Source organism: Vigna unguiculata, chromosome 11 (assembly GCF_004118075.2).
Source record: "Vigna unguiculata cultivar IT97K-499-35 chromosome 11, ASM411807v1, whole genome shotgun sequence".
Classification (NCBI taxonomy): domain Eukaryota; kingdom Viridiplantae; phylum Streptophyta; class Magnoliopsida; order Fabales; family Fabaceae; genus Vigna; species Vigna unguiculata.
In genome coordinates, this window is record NC_040289.1 from 39917970 (window position 1) to 39938603 (window position 20634).

Consider the following 20634-nt stretch of genomic DNA (forward strand, 5'->3'; position numbering starts at 1 on the left):
GAACAAGCTTTTTAGAATTGAATTCTCAAAACAAGCTTTACAACGAATTCTTTAAAATAAACTTTATAGAAAAAAACGAAATAAGTTTTGGAAATAATTTATTGAAATGAACTTTTTCCGCAATCCATTCTCTCTTCTTTTCCATATGAGACGGTGATGACGATAGTGGCAGCAATCGTGGTGGTGGGTGTGATGAAGCTGGACATTTTAGTTTTAGTAGAGGGTGCATTTATTATTGGTGAAGGTGCAGGAAGAAAAACCTTATGGGAGACTTTCAAATAGAGGTGTTCAGTTTGGGCTCAGTAGAAGTAGTGAGGTTATTTGAGTGGTGAGGAATTCTTTTTGCACCTCCATTAAGTATGTTAAAGACACAATTAACCCTAGACATCTAGTTTCACTGTCTCCATTGGTTTTTGTTCGTGATTATGTGATCTAAAATTTTGTTGGATTGTAGAATTCAAAAGTATTTTTTGACGTATTAGTAGTTTCTAGATTATAATTTGAAATAGATTTCTAGATTTGAAAGTTACCTCTTTTATATTATACAACCGGAAAATCATTCCAAAAGTCTATTATAAAAAATATGTAATCTAGAAGTGAATTTTCGATTCAAAAGTCTATTTTGTATTGTACTAGCTTTTTTCTGCAATAAGGACAAAGTATAGATTTTAACATTTATCGGATGCATGAGGTTTGATACGTTGGTAAAGGAGAATACATAAAACCTACGATCTCAACCATAATAATACGAAGAGGTGTGATATATGTTGGGAAAGGAATCATTTGAAAATACACTATTTCTATTTTCACTTTTTCAAGCAAATTTAATTTTACAGTATGATAAAATAAATGATGTAGCTGTATGTATAAAAGTCTTAGCAAAAGACGGCAATTTTGACACATTACGGGTCAATACATGATAACAATACAGACTAGGTAGTGCTATTTTAGCTGATTACAGATTTACACACGCACGGAACTAGCACCAAATAACTGAACCTGTTTTAATTTGACTGACAACGATGATAACGCGCATGTGTATACATTTTGTAAATATGCGTGATATTATATTAGTAGGTGATAATACTATAATATTATTAAGTTAATATATGAATTAAAATTATATTTATTAAAAATAGAGTGAAATATATTAGAACAGATAAAAGATTAATCATTGAGAAATAAAGAAAAAGAGAAGAAGCATAGACATTCGATTTTATAAAAAATTTGTAAAAGTAATGGTCAATTTTTAAAAATTTAATAAATTATTATATTTAAAGGGTAAAATCGATATTTTTAAAAAGGGAATCCCCTTTATATATTGTTATAGATAAATAATTTCAAATTTCATCTACACCAGCTTAATGTTATTTAAAGACACTGATATTTTAACATTACATTTTTTTTATTATCATTTGATATTACTATTCATTATTATATTCACTCTATCTTTATTCTGAAAATAAAAAAGTTAATATTTGTTAAGAATATTTTATTTTTCTAAGAGTTGTCAAATAGTCTCAAATAACTTTTTTTAGGGTTAAATATGTTTTTGTCCCTTAACTTTCAGTTAAATTTGGAATTAGTCTTTCTTTGAAACTTTAGTCCAATTTAATCCCCCAACTTTATATCTGTGTAGATTTAGTTATTCTAACCAAATTTTATTAAGTGTATTTGACGTTTCAAACTCGTTTCATATAGTTTATTAGTTAACATTGAAACGAAAATATGGAAAATGATGTTAACAACTCAACTACTATATGGAAAATCGTTTGAAATGTCAAACAAATTTAGCAAAATTTAGTTGAAATGACTAAATCTAAACATTTAAAAAGTTAGAGGACTAAATTGGACTAAAGTTTCAAAAAAAAAACTAATTCCAAATTTCACTGAAAATTGAAAGACCAAAAACATATTTAATCTTTTTTTTTATTATCATTAAGTAATGTTTCCTTCGAAGAGAATGAACAGTGTAATCAAACATGTATTTCTTAAGTAACAAATTAATATAAATTTTAATCTAAAATCTTAAACTAATGAGTTTATCGTTAAAAATTCAAAAATAGATTTAATTTACACATCAATTAAAAGTAATAAAGTTAAACATCATAGATCCATTCTGTTTAATATTTTAGATGAGTAAGAGCGATCCTTTATGTAAATTACACTCAAGTCTCTCTTTCCGATATATTATTTCGTCGTATCTTTTTCTTTATACGAAGTTAAACGTTTTTATGTTTTTACTCAGGACTTAGAGTCTAATACAGTACAATGAATGCAAAGTGAGGCTCCTAGAACTTGAGGATAAGAAGAAGAAACAAAAACGAGTGACGTTTGGGGTTGATTTGTGGCTACGGGAACGTTTGGGTGACGTTGATAATAAGGGACCTATTCTCACAGATATTTACGTATGTTTCTTAAGAATGTTCAAAGCCATCAGCGAATAAACCTGTGTCTTAACTTAAGGAAATTAGATTGCATTAAAAGTGAATACATAACTAACTCATTATTAATTATATATCGTTTTTGTTTTTCTATGGAGTGATTGACGGGGCCACGAAAAGTCTTGCATGTAGTAATCCAACTTCTCCCGACTCTTCACCACATTTCTTCTATAAATAGTCCATGATTGTGGAGCAAAATATATACCTATCACTTAGTGTTTGAGAGCTTAGTTCATACATAGTTTTGTGAGTGTAATCAATTTTTTTAGTTCTTCTCAAGAGCCATGTCTGCCACATTGCTGCTGCTTCTTGCAGTATTATCTTCCACTGCAGTGCTACTTACTGGTTTATATTTCTTCTCTCTTTATTTTCAATCATACATATATATATATATATATATATATATATATATATATATATATATATATATATATATATATATATACACACATGAGTCTTCTCTTGCGATGAGTCTCTAATTTGTGTTTTTGTTCCAAAGAATTTTGACTCAGACCATCAAGTTAAAATAACCTCAAATTAACAACAAAGAATGATATATGTTTCAAATTGAATCATTATTAATGATTTTTTGACTACTAAATTTTGACAATTTTCTCTTATAATTTTATGTAATATTTTTTAAATGATTTTTCATCTTTCCATTTACTCATTTTTAATATTCTAAAACCACTTAGAAAATACAACCTCATGTTATAAGAAAAAGTTGTCAAAATTTAATAATCAAAATATCATTGTCCTATTAACTATTAATGAACTAATGTCGCATTAGTTATTAGTGTTATGTCTCTCTCGATGATTATTTCTGAAAAGACTCGTAAGTAATATTAAAGCCTTGAGGCAAAAGTGGCGTCAATCATTTAGATGTGATTTAGACTCACATCTTGTTGACTTTGACACACTTCAATACTTCAATTTTGATCACCTATTCATGTTCGATGCATATTTATATTTGATACTTTATATCAATATTTATTAATGAAACATCTAATTTATAAATCAGTTATATTTTTATGATGACAATAATTTATAAGGACGATAAGATGATCTAGCATTTAGAAAGAAGAAAAGAGATAGGAGGGAAAGATCGTGAATTCGATCTGTGGAGAAATAAGATTAATTTGAAAGGGTCTATAAAAAGGTGGGAGAAATAAATTGATATAAACTCTTCCCCTAAGAAAAACTAACTACTAACGATTTAAATTAAAAAAAAATGACAATATTAATATCAATATAAAAAAAATGATGACAATAATATTGACGTAGATACGTGTCTTAATATTTGTGTGTGTGTGATGATGTAGGGGCACAATCCATTGGTGTGTGTTACGGAGCAAACGGAGACAATCTACCACCAAGGCAAGAAGTGGTGGATCTCTACAAATCAAACGGAATTGGCAAAATCCGTTTATACTACCCCGACGAAGGTGCCCTTCAAGCTCTCGGAGGATCAAACATAGAAGTGATACTCGGTGTTCCCAATGACCAACTTCAATCCGTCACCGACGCCGGAGGTGCCTCAGATTGGGTCAACAAGTACGTAACACCCTATTCAAACGTCAATTTCAAGTACATTGCCGTCGGCAACGAAGTTCCCTCCGGCGACGCTTTAGCAGGTTCAGTTCTTCCGGCACTTCAAAGCATTCAAACCGCAATTTCCTCAGCCAATTTGCAAGAGCAGATCAAAGTCTCCACCGCCATAGACACCTCTCTACTGGGCAACTCCTACCCACCGAACGACGGCGTTTTCCGCGACGATGCAACTTCATACATAACTCCGATCGTAAACTTCTTAGCCCAAAACGGTGCCCCGCTTCTCGCAAACGTGTACCCTTACTTCGCCTACGTTCAAAACCAGCAAAGCATTACTCTTGATTACGCCTTGTTTACGCAACAAGGCAACAACGAAGTTGGGTACCAAAACCTGTTCGATGCATCGTTGGATTCCTTGTACGCGGCTCTTGAGAAAATAGGACAATCGAATGTTGAGGTTGTCGTGTCGGAGAGTGGGTGGCCATCGGAAGGTGATGTCGGAGCCAGTGTTGACAACGCAGGAACGTATTACAGGAATTTGATTACTCATGCCAAGGGTGGCACCCCGAAGAGGCCTAATGGACCCATAGAGACTTATCTCTTTGCCATGTTCGATGAAAACCAGAAGGATGGTGCAGAAACTGAGAGACACTTCGGTCTCTTCAATCCTGACAAATCACCAAAATACCAACTCGGTTTCAATTGAAACAGGTTATTGATCAATGATCATAATAATAAACTCGGTGTTGTTACAATAATCATAAGAATAAAGATGTCTAATAATATGCACCGACAATGTACTGAGATATATAATAAGTGCATGTCATGATGTTCCTAAACCTAATTATTAATGAATGTCTCAGAATCTTTTCATGTTTATCTTGATGTTTTAATGTTCTAATTCCATTCTTGTGTGTTGTGACTTTCGTTCTTTGTCATCAACTTGGAAATAAACGAGAATGCGACAAACTGATGTTGATACGTTCGTCAACGGTTCCACCACCACGTATATTAAAACTGTGTATGTTCTTAACTCCTTGAATAAGCTTTTACAACAAACAGAGAAATTCGAAAAGAAAAAACAAATGTAATATAATATAAAATTAATCAAAGTTTTGATTAATACTAATTATTTCATTTTATAGTAAGTTTAATATAGCTTAGTGTGTGACATTGAATAAAATTTTAAAACCATAAAGTCTTCTTGAGAAATAAGGTGACATGATCAATCATATGGAAAATAAATTGATATATATATCTTGTTGAACTCATCGTTTACTTAAAAAATAAGGTTAGTCTTGGATTTGAAATTTTGACTATAAAATTAAATTAAGATTTTTTTTTAACCTGATTAGAACAAAGAACAAGTATATTACAAAGTTGATTTCTACTTGTAGTATCTTATAATCTAGATTGAAGATTTTGATCGGAAAGTAGAACTTTGCAACTATTTTCAAGTTCAAAGTCGCCTAATTAAATGTGACGGTTGAACTTATAACATAAATAATGTAGGCCCTTTTTTTGTTATGATCATTTCGTATTTTCCACATAACGTGCAAAATTCATTACATTTATATAAGTCGAAATTTAAATAGGTTTTTGATTATAAGTAAAGTTCACAATCGGACATGTTCACTGAAATAAAAGACTAATATATTAAATTAATAAATTTGTTACATTGATTTAGATCCATGAAGTAGTTTACTTATTGTTGTTTTCCTTGATTGAGTTCATTTGCTACATTAATGATGCAATTGTATATTCAAAAAAGATAAATAAATATCATATTCTTTAAAGTTTTCCAAGTAGCAGAGTATTCAAAATACATATTTTTTCCAAAAACCAGAGCAAAATCATTTTTCTTTTAATAAGAAGCTTCATTTACATAAAGTCTATAGTTGACTAATATGCTATGTGTCACTATTAAGGATCGTGGTGAATGAAATAATGAAGAGAGAAATAAGTGGTTGGAATTTAAAGGCAAATTTTGAACTCTTATAAATAATTGACGGCCAAAAGTCAAGTCTTCTTGTACATGCAATTCTGTGTCATACAAATTTCAGGCTTCTAGCATCTTAGTTACACTATAAGAGGCATGTCCCCAAACCTTTCTATTATCATTAATATACAACTAGCGATCGCACGGAATTTTCTTAATTTTCATAAAAAAAATTTAAGATGAATACAAAATATATAATTAATTATTAAAATAAATTTTAAATGTTAAATTTGAAAATAAAATGTGTATTTTTCAACATAACGCTTAAAAACAAAAGAGATTTTAAAATAACAGTTAAGAGCAAATTATTTATAAAATAATTAATTTTAAAAATAATAATTAAAGATAAAACAAAAAAATTTAAATATTGACATAAAAGAGGATATTCCTTTATATACTTTTATAGATAAAATATTCTATTGTTTTAAAAAACGAGTATTCAATAAATTATTTTTGGTAAAGATAAAACTCAAATAACTATTAAATTTGAAAATATAAAAAATGTAAAAATATTTATAATGAATTTTTTTACTTATTTTCTCACTTTTTATTATTTATTACTTTTTTTAATAAGTTATCAATATCATATTAAAAAAATAGTTTAAAGTTTTAACTTCAATATTTGACTGTGGAGCTTCTTAACCATTTAAATTTGAAGATGTGATTGTTCTTATCTATCATATTTTAATTATGACAATATTTGACAAGAATACAAGATAAATTCTACTTAAATTGAAATTTTTTTCTGTAATGATTTATCAAAACAATATTTCAAAATAAAATAGAGATAATTTTTATGCACATAATATACACAGTATGATTATTTATATTAAAAAATAGTTAATTTTAGTTTTGATTTAATTATTGATGAATTTAAATAATTTGAAAAAAAATACTCTATTAAATATATATGATTTGTTTATATTTATAATTACATTAAAACACAGATTATTTTTGTTGAAAGTAACATTTATAAATAATTGTTAAGGAAAAAGGCATGATTTTTCATTCAATATTGAAATAAAATTCCTACTTGATGTTTGAACTAGTGTCATGTAGATGTAGAAAGTGAAAATTGATACATATTTATAAGAGGGATAGTACAACAATCCTAAGCTAAAGTAATATTACTCAAAGTTTAGACTTATCTCAATATGTTACCTAAAATCATCTTGAATCAACATAATTAATCACGTGGTAGGACATTTCAACTCTATTACTTTCATAAATAAAATCCACCCAATATAATTTTGAATCAGCACAATTAATTAATCACAGGTAAACAGTAATATTGCATATTTATTACCCTAGAAACAATACATATAATAAGACTTAAAAGATAAAAGTAATTTTAATTATATGTACTAATCAGTTTGCAATTACATAATCTTTAAGCCATTGTGAGAGAGGTTTTAAGAAGTTTCCATGAAGAAGAGTAGTATACAACTTAATTAGTTTGCAATTATTTCCAATGTTAGCGTTAATTCCATTAATGGACATTGTGGTCCATCACCCAAAATAGTGGTTAAATATATTAATGAATTTGATTAAAAAAATAAATATAGACGATTTGATAAAAAATTTGTAAAAATAACATAATTATATTTTAAATGATAAAATTGATATTTTGAGATGTGAGCACAATTTGTTCTAAGTCAAAGAGCAATCTCTCTTATATTTTATTATCTATTTTTTCTTCTCTTTTGATAGAACCAAAGTATTAGTATCATTTCATGAAACAGAAAATAGAAACAACATTGAGAAACATAAGTTTAATTAGATTTGATAAATACATATGAAGCTAACAATAATCTCAGCTAGGCTTAATAATTTGAGAGTTACTTTGATTTCCTTAATTTCTCAGCTAACATTCCATTGTATTCCTCTCTCAGACTGCTATATTTCTTGCTTAGGGCATTGAAACCTTCCATTTTCTCCTCACTAATCTCTTTCTTCTTCTTTTCCAAACGACACTTTGTCAATTCAATCTGTTTCTTCAGCTCTTGAATTTTCAAACTCTTCTCGTCTTGAGCTTTCTGCAAGGCATGCACTTCTGCATCTCTGCTACCTAATTGAGGTGACACATTTTGTCAGAAGATACAACAATGTGATTTCTGAGTTAAAAAAGAGAGAGAAAGAATATAAAACAAGAAAAATATCATGTGAACAAAAGGGTATTTGGCCAATCACAAATCTTGAAGAAATGGTGCTAAATTTCAATGATAAAGTTGTGTTTATAAACTAAAATTTCAAGAGAAATGAATACCTGTAGCTGTGCCATTTGATAAACCAAATTCAATTGCTTCCATGCTGCTACTACTACTGCATATCACAACATCAGAACATTTACTTCAATTTATACGAGTTGTCATTATTCTATCTGGAATTAGGGTGGCAACCACCGACCAACAACATATGTAATAAATGTAAATTAATGTTGTAACTTCAAACCCTTTAACTCTGTCTCCGAGTCATCCATAGTCAAAGACTAATGCATGACAAACTCAGAATTAATGTTGTATAAAAGAAGCTACGTGTCCCATCTGTAATGAGACGCGTGTACCCTTTCTTGGACTTTTTATCAACTTTCTCTTCCACTGAGACCAACCAACCTACCCATAATGCTTTTTCTAGAGCTCACAATAAAGGGAAGAACAAGAGAACAAATCACAGAAAAAGAACAAAACATGAAACTGAGGTTTCTGTCTTTCTTTTTCTTGTTCCAATGCTTACATGCACAAAAGGGTTTACGTTTACTCCAAATTGTTTCATTTTACTTCTTTTCTTCTAAAAAGGAGAGGAGAATATGATATTCTGGACAACCGTTTCCTTTTCCAAGATGAAGAGAGATACCAGAAATTAAAACAAGAAAACGCATGAATGAAGCATGTGAATCAATGAAGCAGTAAAGTGAATCTCACCAAAAAGCAGAAAAAAGATAAACTACATACACCTTTGTGTATGTTTGGATTTGGCTTCCAAGGACTTCACGTTATCTTCAATTCACACTTCACACACACACACTTTGTTTCTCTGGAGCTTCTGAGTAAATCTGCATGTAACCCATGGCTTTTGTACACACACATATATACAATTATTACAGAATTGAAAGAAAAGAGGGGACCCTTTTCCTTTAACTCCTTGTCTTCACTGATGACTCACCCACTTTTCAGGCTCTTTCATTTATTAGTTTGTATGAAACAAACAAAGAAAGAAAGGGTGATGTGATGAGCATTTGATTTGGGTGGAATAAGCTAGGGTTGGACATTGTTTATGAAGGAGTTTTGAATGATTGTTGTGGTGGAGGATGGCACATGACTTGCAGTGTGAGGAGTGTCACAATTCTGAATGGCCATCATTTGGACCACCTTCCTTTGAAGGTAACTAAATCTGCAACATTAAGTGAAGTACAAAGATTTGCTGAACCATTGATGTGAAACTTTCTGTTTGCTTGTCCTCTCACTGCTAACCATGCATAGGAATCAGATTACTTTGTGGAGTGAATGTGTGCTTTGCTTACTCACAAAGGCCACATTTTCTTGTAAGTCATCTTAGTCTACTTTGACTTTGCATCAAACAGATAATAGGCGTCTCAGTCACATTGGAAGTTACAAAGGGAAAAGGAATCAATTCTTCATCTGGACCCATCTTTGTCTCTGCACTGCAACGACCATGCAAATTCAATGCGCCAAAATTTTGGTAAAATCAAATGGGTTGCCGAATTATGTGTCACTTGTGCTTAACTTGATGAGGGTGGTTGGGTTTGATAATGTTGGGGTTCAACTTTCAATAAGAACATCAAATATGATTCCCCTTTCCAATGCACCACAGAGTTTTTGGCTATGTTATTGGCTTTTTGCCTTGCCTTGTTTGACTTAGCGCCATTTATTTCATCTTAGCCAAAACTGTTCAGAACTGCTGTGAGGAACTCATATTAATGTATACTTACTACTCCTATTTCTGGTTTTGAATTCTTTTATAGAAACTTACTCTATTTTTTTATGGCTCTTTTCTTGTTGTTGATGGTGTCAATTTTGAATAAAAGGTAATTAAAAAAAATTATAGAAATTAGTGAAATTAAATTATATTAATTGAATTTCTTAATTAGTGTGAAATTAATTATTTATAATTTTTTCTAAAAGTGTCCCTAAAATGATATCATATAAAGAAAATACACTTTAACAAATTTTGACAAACTATCCATTTAAGTAAAAATGTACAACTTTATTACTTTATTTAGATTAAAAATAAAAGATTTATTTATTTTAATTTTATTTATGGAAATTTTTTTCAAGTTGTCAAAAAAAAATCTCGTCAAAACATAATTTTTTATAATATAACTCTTTTAGTTCATACAAATTTAAAATATTTTTAAAATATTTTAGAATATGAAATTGGTGTATTATGAGTACAAAAAAAAATCAATATCTATCCCGCTATATAAAGATAATTCACTTTTTTTTAGTGTACACAATTTTTTTTCTATATTTTAACTATTTTTATAAATTAAAAAATTATTTAATTAATTTTATAGTGATAATTTTATAAAATTTCATTTTTCTTTAAACTAAAATAACTATTAAGTAGAAGTACAAATTAGGTGCACATAAAAACTACAAATTAAAACTTTATTATTCACAGAAAAACTAAAAATTATTTAAATTTATTTTTATAATTATAATAATAATAATTTATTGTTATTTTTTATCATAAAAAAAGTGAATATATACACACGGAAAACTAATAAATATAATTATGTAATTTTTTTTCATATTTCACTTTCTATTTTATCTTTTAAATAATAACTTTTAAAAATAAATTTTATTTAAGAGAACTTTTTCTTAATTTAACAGTTTTCTAATTTGAAAGTTCTTTTAAAATTTAACAACTTTTTAAAATTAAAACAATTATCTTAATAAAAAAAAAAACTTATCTATAAAATCTATAAAAATTATCTAAAGAAAATGTAAATTAATTTATATTTTACTATTTTTTTTTATCAAATCAACGTACCTCCACATCCGCACAGTACAGTACGTGTTTCCGCACCAGTAGTGAAGAATCTAAATTCAGGATTGGGTGTAGGGTAGGAGTAATAGGACAGTTATCCTAAAATTGATAAAATGAAGTATAACTGTTAGAAAATGAAGGGCTACTTTGTCCTTCTCTTCAATATAATACTTTCAATTATGATCTATAACAATAGATATATTATTAATTTGGTTTATATTTCGTTATTCTAATTTTACTTTTAATTATTATTTAAAAAATTAATTATTTTATAAATAATTTACTTTTAATTGTTATTTTAAAAATTTATTTTATTTTAGGTTAAATCATTTCAGAGGTCTCCATTTTTGTAGCAAAATTTCAAGTAAGTCCATCCATTTTTATTTGACTCAATTGAGTCTCTATTTTTTAAAATTCGTTGGTTGCAATCAGTTCTTTTCCGTTAGTTGTCCAGTAACGGTGCTAATTATGTGTCATGTGTCATGGTTTTTTTAATTTTTTTAATTTTTTTGATTTTTTTAAAAAAATAAAATTGTCACGTGTCAATCTGACATTGTGCCACGTGGCACATTGTGACACGTGACATAGACGAGGTGATGTGGCAGTGGCAGTGCCACGTGTCACTATTGGATGTCAAAAGTCTTAATGTAGTCCCTATATTTGTTATTTTGTCTCAATTTGGTCCCAATTTTGTTAAAACTGAATCAATTTCATCTTCTATCAAATTTAAATTTTATATAAATCTTACAATGGTATTTTTATTATAGTTGATATTTTTAACAAAAATAAATTTATTTAAATGTATATTTTGGACTGATATTTATTTAAATTTTATTTTAAATATTCATATATCCATAATTTATAGATAAATGTTAAGGTTGCTTTAAAAATAAAAACTTTATAAATTCAAATATAAAATTTTAAAAAAATAATTATAACAATTCTAACATTTGTCTATAAATTATTGATATATAAATATTTGAAACAATATTTAAATAAAGTTCAATACAAAATATACATTTAAATAAACTTAATTTTGTTAAAGATATCAATTATAATAAAAATACCATTGTAAATTTATATACAAATTAAATTTGATATAGGGATGAAATTGATTCAGTTTTAAAAAAATTGGGACCAAATTGAGAAAAAATAACAAATGCAGGGACTATAGTGAGACTTTTGACATCCAATAGTGACACGTGACACTGTCACTACCACATCACACTGTCTCTGCCACGTGGCACAATGTCAGATTGACACGTGACAATTTTATTTTATTTTTTAAAATTATAAAAAAAATTAAAAATAAAAAAAAAATCAAAAAAACCATGTGCTGACACATGGCACATAATTAGCACCGTTACTGGACAACTAACGGAAAGAAACCGATTGCAACGAATTTTCAAAAATAAGACTCAATTTAGTCAAATAAAAATGGGGGACCTACTTGAGATTTCGCTACAAAAATAGAGACCTCTGAAATGATTTAATCTTTATTTTAATAAGTTCTTTTAAAAGTTCTTTTATACACATTTTATATTTTTTATTAATTTTAAGTTAAACTTTTATAAAAATTAAAAAATATAAACACACATATATTATTGCAATTATGTTTTCAATTGTGTTTTCGCTAATTTATTTTAAAACGATTTTTCTGGAAGACATCCAAATTTTTATCTGGAATGAGGATGGTTAGTATTTTGATTATATCCAATTGTAATTTAGATAAATTGCTGTCAATTGTCAATTGAGGATTCTGTGTGTTATTTGTGCTTGAAAAATCATATCTTGATTTTTAGAATGTTATCTTATAGCATAAAAACTTGTATATTCATCTTAGAGCATAAACTTCAAGAACAATACTTGTTAACAGTGGTTGACCAATAACTGGCCTAATTTGGTTTGTGGACATAAACAACGTGTGTGTGTGTATATATATATATATATATATATATATATATATATATATATATATATATATATATATATATATATATATATATATATATATATATATATATATATATATATATATATAAGGGTTAAATATGTTTTTGTTTCTCAAGTTTTAGTAAATTTTGGAATTAGTCTATCTTTAAAACTTGATATCAATTTAGTCATTCATCTTTAGAAATGTATGAATTTAGTCATTCTTACCAAATTTTGTTAAGTTTTTTCAAGTGCATTTTGTGATAGTATTTGAATTATTTACACTATTTGACAGACTTTCGTTTCAATTTTAACTTAAATATTATCATAAAATGCATTTAAAATGTCAAATAAAATTAACAAAATTTGGTAAGAAGGACTAAATTCATACATTTCTAAAGATGAATGACTAAATTGATATTAAGTTTCAAAGAGAGACTAATTCCAAAATTCACTGAAACTTAAGGGACAAAATCATATTTAACTCTAGGTGTAACATATACTATCATTTGTTTGAAACTTCTAGTCTAGTTTCTAAAGTGCAAAAGTTAATATTATTTAGACTACATGTAAATATGGTAATCATATTCGATCGTTTTAAGTAATTTAGGAGTCAATGTCACTTTAAATGCTTCTTTATTTTTTTATTCTCTGCGTATTTTAAGAACAAAAAATCATAAAATAATTTTATGTTCTAAATTCTAAAATAGACAATAATTCAAAAATACCATCAGAAAATCTTAACAAATTTGTTAAACTTGTGGACAATTATTATATGCCTAAATGAAAGCTTAATTAAGTTTTAAATATCTTATAAATTTAAGTGTTCTTAATTGATTTAATGTTAAAAAGTTCCATAGTTAAAATATTTTTTATTTCTATTTAAGAACTTTTTGTTTGATTTTTTATTTCAACAAGATGACTGATTACTTCTTCCATCTCCTTAATTTTAGCTTTTAATTGACTCATTTATTTCGTTATAAGAGCTAGATATATAAGAAAATGAAAATGTTGATCAATAATCACTCAATATAATAAAAAAAATTTATAAAAAATCAGTGATATATATATATATATATATATATATATATATATATATATATTATGGTTAGAATTAGATAAAAGAAAATATTGTTAATTTTTTCAAGGAAAAAAAGTACTTTTACAAAATGTGATAGTAATATTTCAAATATTGATGGGGAACATAAAGAAAGTTAATGTAGTATGGATTTTTGGTATGAGATTTTGTAGTCTGAAGAAAATTATGATTTAGAATTTTAGAACAATAAAATATAATGAATTTTAGAAGAATAAAACATAGTGATGTTAGATAAATTAAGAGAGTACAATTTTGTATTATAAATATTTGGTTATCGAGGTTGACAGTTAATTGATTGTGAGATTCTTGAATTTTTTTCAAATTATTTTAGTTTCATAGTGTATAATTTTCTTATAGGAAGTCAACATATTTTTATTTTAATATAATAAGTTAAACTAAAAAGTTGCTAATTCATTTATTAGGTGTGAAATTATGTAATATTTTAAGCACGATTATTATATTACTTTAGTATAGAAAGAAAATTAGTGTAAGAAGTGAATAAAAAAAATGCTAATGTTGTAGTTTAAAAAGAAAATAGTTCAGAGTAAATATGTGTAGAATATGCAAACAATTTAATTATTGTATAACGTAATTGTTATTTTTTTTCTTATAATAAATCAATTATGTTGTATTTTAAATTAAGAAGTTAATATGTTTGATTATGATGTACTTATTTAAGAAAATAGTGTAAAATAAAAGTTTGTTATTTATCGTATTTAAATTCTTTGTTCGCTATATATTACTAAGTTGTAATGGTTGTTAAGGGATATTTAGTTGTTATTGTTAATAAATTTAAGGGGTATTAATGTTTATATATATATATATATATATATATATTATTTTTTATTGCTGTTAGCCTGAATAATTTAAATATTAAATTTTTGTTATTCAATAAAGTTTATAATAAGTATCGTGTGTAAAATTTGTTCACATAAGAAAACTGTGAAATAAACTTAATGATAGTAGTAGGATGAATAAATTTTGAGATAAAACTCCAATAATGGTTTAACGTTGTAATTTCTAATAGCTTTTCCTAAAAAATAATTTATTTCTAAAAATGTGAAATATATAATTACTTCGTTATTTTTTTCAACTTTTTTTGCGTAATATCTTTTTCATGTAAAATTTTATTTTGTAGCATCTCTTCTAAATAATGCATAATTTTAAAATCAATAATAGTAATAATTAGTGCGTTAAAAAAAATACATAGCAGAAAGTATAAAAATTATTGAAATTATAAACGTCATGAATAAATAAATAAATATATATATAAATAAATAAAATATAAACACAGTCTATTAGTATAAAATAATGTTTAAACTATAACTAAAAATTATATGTAGAGTTTGTATTGTGATTTGAACAAAACCTCCCCAGTCAAACGAAACTCTGAATTTTGTTGCGAAAAGAAATCATAGTAATCGATTTTAATCATACGCTGAATCCACCTTCTTCGTTCGAGAATCGTTCTAGGTTCTCAGAATGGGGATTGAATGGTTTTGGAATCTGCAAAACCTGTGGCCATTCCGAGTGGACGAGCTGAGAGAATCGAAGGAACTGGTGAAGAAACTGAGCATCCCCGAACAGACGAAGCAATTCGTGTATGCGGTGCGTGATTCGCAAAACCAATCGGTTGTTTACATTCTCTCTGCTTTGAATTTGTCGGAGCGATCAGTCTCCGATGCCGAATGCCTTATCAGGGAGATCAAACCCGACGCCGTTTTGGTGCAGGCTGGGGTTTCCCCCTTCTACCAGCTTCAGTCTGAAGAGTCCTCTGTTCCGTTACCGACTTCGTCTTTTGGGGTAATCAAACGTTGTTTTCTTGATAAAATTGATAGGGACATGTACGAGAATGTTGCAGGTAACTTTGTGCTGAGGGAGATTTTCGGGACCAGTTTCCATGGCCCCTTGTTGGCTGCCAAGAGGGCTTCTGAGGATGTTGGTTCGTCTTTTCTTGTTATAGAGTCTCCTTCTTGTTGGGGTAATAGTAATAGTAATAGTAATAATAGGGATAATAATAGTGATAATGATAGCAATTCTGGGGGTGGAGTTGATAGGGGGAGTAATTTTCGAGGTTTTGTTAATAGCTTGGTTCCTCAGAAGCATGCTGCTTCTTGGGCTCCTTCGGCTCTGAAGAGATTTTCTCTTGATGAGGAACTTAGGAGGATGCTGGTTAAGGCTATGTCTGGTTATTTGGATCCGCTTTTGCTTAGTAGTGTTAATGGTAGTTCTGTTTTGGAGGGGGGTGATGAAGAAATTCAGCCATTAACTAGTTATGAGACCCCGGGTTTTGCCAGGTCTATTTACCCTTTGCTTGAGGATTTGTGTAGTATATTTCGTGATCTTCCGTCGCTTGGGAAGGCCCTGGCTCATGTGCAGAAGATGTTGTTGGATGTGAATAGAGGAGAGGTTCTTGACAAGAGAACTGTTTCTGAGGTCTATACTTTCCGAATTGCTGCTGAAGTGCTAAGAATTGCTCTGAATAATAAGGGGTTGAAAAGTGCGGCTAAGTCAGATAAGGTTGAGTTCTCGGAGCTTCCGGTTGATGACAAGTCGCATGCACTCTTGGCACAGGCGATTCGGAGCCAGAGTGATAAGTTTAAGACCATTGTGGCAGTGGTAGATGCTAGTGCCTTGGCTGGACTCAGGAAACACTGGGATACTCCTCTTCCTGTTGAAGTCAAGGACCTGGTAGGGGAACTGATCACAAACTCTGAAGGTAAAGGGGTGATGTTGAATCACAGTGACAAGAAGCGGTTGTTAACAGATAAGCCTATGGTGGCAGTAGGGGCTGGAGCGACAGCAGTTTTAGGAGCTTCATCGCTGACCAAAGTAGTCCCAGCATCAACGCTGGTGAAGGTAGTTACTTTCAAAATTCCAACTTCGTTTAAAATTGGTCTCAGCCAGATGCAGAAAGTCCTGGCTTTTGCCTTTGGCCAATCAAAAGTTGTGGTTCCAGGTTTTGCAACTTCTGGAGCCAAAACCTCCGGTATCATGAAGACAGCATTATCTGCTGAAAAGATTCGAGTTGTTACTCACAGTGTTATAGCTTCTGCTGAAAAAACCAGTATTTCAGTCATGAGAACGGCTTTCTATGAAATAATGAGGAAGCGAAAGGTGCGTCCTGTTGGGTTCTTGCCTTGGGCCACATTTGCAGGCAGTATTGGAACTTGTGGAGGCTTGCTTTTGTACGGTGATGGGATTGAGTGTGCTGTTGAGTCTCTCCCTGCCGCCCCATCTATTGCCAGTTTGGGTCGTGGGATTCAGCATCTTCAGGAGGTGTCTCAAGCAGTGATGCAAACAGAAGGAAGTAGAATCCAAGCTTCAATAGAATCTCTAATAAGAAGAATGAAGAAGGCAAGGGATTGATATAGATAGATAGGTAATAAAATCAATTTTTCTCTGCAGTTGTGGTTTTCTTCATACTTTATGAAGATAATCGGAATGGTTAGAGTTCAGGAAATTCTTCTGTATATACCTTTTTCTCCTATAGAAATGATAATATTTTAGGCTGCTTAAAATACATCTTATCTACACATTACACACGTAATGAAAGCATAACACATGTTTTCAAATTAGAGTGGACATGACAAGAGAGGAAATTCCTTTTTTCTTTCCCTAACCATTATACTACTCATATTCATTCCAATCACAATTCATCCATCCTTCCATCCTTCCATTCATTGGTGCATGATTAATGTTTTTTTCTTCACATTTGTGTCAACCGTCAACTCTTGCTATAGCGTTTTCCTAGTTTGCTCCGAGATTGATAATTAAGCATGGTGTGTCATTCTTACTAGTTAGAACACTAAAAATGAGTTGTGCATGATCAGATAGGGAGCAGAACTGCATCTTTTACACTAAAAATGGTGATTATATTGCTGTCATCGATACTTTGCTACATGTTCTTGGAAATTAAGATTCCAAGGTTACTGTTTCAACTTATCCTACATTTGTAGTCATGGACTGTATTATTCTGAATAGAATTTTTAACTAAAATTACCTCAGACTTTAGAGGTTTCTTGTATCGAATCTAATGAAAGCTAAGTTAATCTGAACTACTCTATAAACTTTAACATCATTTTCATTGATATAAGCTTGGGCCTTATTGGATGATAGATGCCAATCCATAACAACCTTTTTCTCTTTTTCGATAATTGTTTTAATAAAAATTGAAGTTGTGATCTTAGTTCTCATATGAATTGTTTATGAACACAAGAAAACATTTTAGCGTATCAATAGTAAGTTTATCATCATTCTTTATATTCTTCTATTGAGATAACATAATAGACTGTTGTTAAATTTGTGATCACTTTCTCTACTATTGTGACCTCTTTTGTATTCTCATCATCCCCTCATTTTCTTTGTTCATAATTTAAGCAAAATACTCTATTATGTAACACTTCACTCTAACATTTTCTAACATTTAGTGATCGATGAGTATTACAGTAAAGAGCATCAATGATACTTTTTATCCTTAAAATCAAAGGTGTGGGGTCAAATGGTAAATCTTGGTTCAAACCACAATTTTGTTTAATGAATATCATAAAAAAATATCTCATTAAGATAATAAAATTCAATAATAGTGGACAAAAGGACATAATTAAGGAAATAAGTGGAAAGCCAATAGAGAATAGACCAGACATTAATGCTAAAAACTTTAGTTTAAGGGGGTTTTAAACTTCTGACTATAATATTTTGGCATCTAATATGGGGCCCAGTGAAACACTTTCTTATACCAATTTTATTTTATTTTAATTTACCAACAAACTTATTTTCTCAATTGATATTTGTGAATAAAATACTATTCTTCTGGATACTAAAAGAAATTATTTTATTATTATTGTATACATGTATTTTGCATTTTATATAAATTGAACCAAATTTATTATCAATGGGCTTTTTAGATAGTGACTCTTAATTGGGTTGTTCCCAGTAGTTTTATCTGATACTTTCTTCCGCACCTCCATAAATTGTTATCTGCACCTCCATCTAAATAAAATTCTATTTTTACTCTTTCTGGACTGTACAATTCAGAAGTTACTTTTGAAAATTGAAAATGACTTTTGGACTGCGTAAATTGGAAGTCAAAAATGAATTATGGGTTATGTAATTCAGAGGTCAAATAACTCTGAGACGGTACAACCCAAAAGTTTTTTTTTCTTATTTCTTTTTAACTTTTGGAATTCATTTTTGACTTATTCAAAAGCCATTTTTAGTTTCTGAATTATATAATTCAAAATCCTGAAAGAGAAAAAACAAAATTTCTTTTTATATGGGATGCAAGGGAAAATTAATGGAATTGCATGCAAAAGCTGTCTTTTATCTTTGTGCTCATGAGTCGCGATCACCAAAACTCTTCCACAAATAAATAAATAAATAAATATATATATATATATATATATATATATGATTGGAGGTTTAGATATCATAATTTAAAGGCTTTTTTTTTTCTCAGAAGATAAATAAATAAAAATTGTGTTGTCCATAATTATTCCTGAATTTCTATGTCACGAGTCAATCTAAGTAGCTTAGTATTTGCTGATTATATAACCAAAATATTAGTCAATTTTTTCTCGCCACTTATCTAAATTTTTAGAACACTTACATCATTTTTTTTATTACTATTTGAAATTATTTTCATAATTATTTACTTTCTTTTTCTTTTAAAAATATAAAAATTAACTTTTGTTAAAACTATTTTATTTTTATATAAATTGTCAAATAGTTGTTAAACGGTGTCAAACGATTTTTTTCAAACTTTTATGATTTCTGAATTTCTTCAAATGATAATTTTTGTTGTCTGTCATAGATTTGAATACTGAAATCAATACACAAAATAAAATCGTAATCTATTCGATCTTACCTACTACGTGGAAAATTAAGTGATCTGTTTTCCAAATATATTGTATAAAATAATTAAAGAAAACAAGGTATAACTGTGAGAGAGAGAGAAGAGAAAAACAATCATAATTGAAATCTTAAACTTACAAACAAATAAAAAATTACTTATTTACGAAAGAAGTTAGTAATAGACTATTGAAAAACGTTGTATATATAAAAGGTGCTACAATCATGGAAGTGGAAGTGTTATATAAAAAAAATTGAGATGCCCAACACCTTTATGGAATGTTGCAACAGCACCGTTGTTTTAAAGTTTAAGTGAGTTTCTTGAAAAAAATAATTAAGTGGGTTCAAATCATGATTTACTTTAAATAAAATCAAAAGTAGATTTGTCCTTATTTATTCACGTTAAAGATAAATTTAATATAGAAAATTCAGATATCTCTAACTTTCACAGACTAAATGTTATTGTTGGTAAACTAATTTGTGGTGTTAGTTAACATTTATTGATGCTGTGAGTATATTTAAGGATCTATGAAAACTTGAAAAAGACTAATAGTGAAGTACCACTATTTTGACTAGGCCGACCTAGTAATAGGTTATCTATAACTATGTCCTTTTACACTAACTTAGGTTCTTTTTAAGTTAATTTTGGTGATTGAGTTTCACAATTTTAAAGATAATATTGGAGTATACTTTCTGGCAACAAATGGAGTAAATTTAACCTTAGACACAATAACCCACTCTAAATATTG

General features: G+C 28.7%; 2 protein-coding genes and 1 long non-coding RNA gene across 3 annotated transcripts; 2 read left to right on the forward strand and 1 right to left on the reverse strand.

The window, feature by feature from the left end:
* The first annotated feature begins 2655 nt into the window (after positions 1 to 2655).
* Positions 2656 to 4874, forward strand: LOC114169092 (glucan endo-1,3-beta-glucosidase-like). The gene is made up of 2 exons (XM_028054113.1): positions 2656 to 2789; positions 3767 to 4874. Exons 1-2 carry the CDS (start codon positions 2729 to 2731, stop codon positions 4699 to 4701), a joined length of 996 nt encoding a protein of 331 aa, XP_027909914.1. The 5' UTR covers positions 2656 to 2728; the 3' UTR covers positions 4702 to 4874.
* Positions 4875 to 7751: 2877 nt separating this feature from the next.
* On the reverse strand, positions 7752 to 9909 carry LOC114170502. Its single transcript, XR_003601086.1, has 3 exons — positions 8916 to 9909; positions 8261 to 8316; positions 7752 to 8062 (listed from the first exon to the last, which is right to left on the reverse strand). It is a non-coding gene; the product is annotated as an uncharacterized LOC114170502 (long non-coding RNA).
* A 5477-nt stretch (positions 9910 to 15386) lies between these two features.
* Positions 15387 to 17556, forward strand: LOC114170683. Its single transcript, XM_028056210.1, has one exon. The coding sequence runs from the start codon at positions 15518 to 15520 to the stop codon at positions 17402 to 17404; it is 1887 nt and encodes a 628-aa protein (XP_027912011.1). The 5' UTR covers positions 15387 to 15517; the 3' UTR covers positions 17405 to 17556.
* The last annotated feature ends 3078 nt before the right edge of the window (positions 17557 to 20634 follow it).

Coding starts and splice junctions, on each gene's coding strand:
- LOC114169092 (XM_028054113.1), top strand. CDS start 2,729: ATGTCTGCCACATTGCTGCTGCTTCTTGCAGTATTATCTTCCACTGCA. Junction 2,790..3,766: donor CACTGCAGTGCTACTTACTG/GTTTATATTTCT, acceptor GTGATGATGTAG/GGGCACAATCCATTGGTGTG.
- LOC114170683 (XM_028056210.1), top strand. CDS start 15,518: ATGGGGATTGAATGGTTTTGGAATCTGCAAAACCTGTGGCCATTCCGA.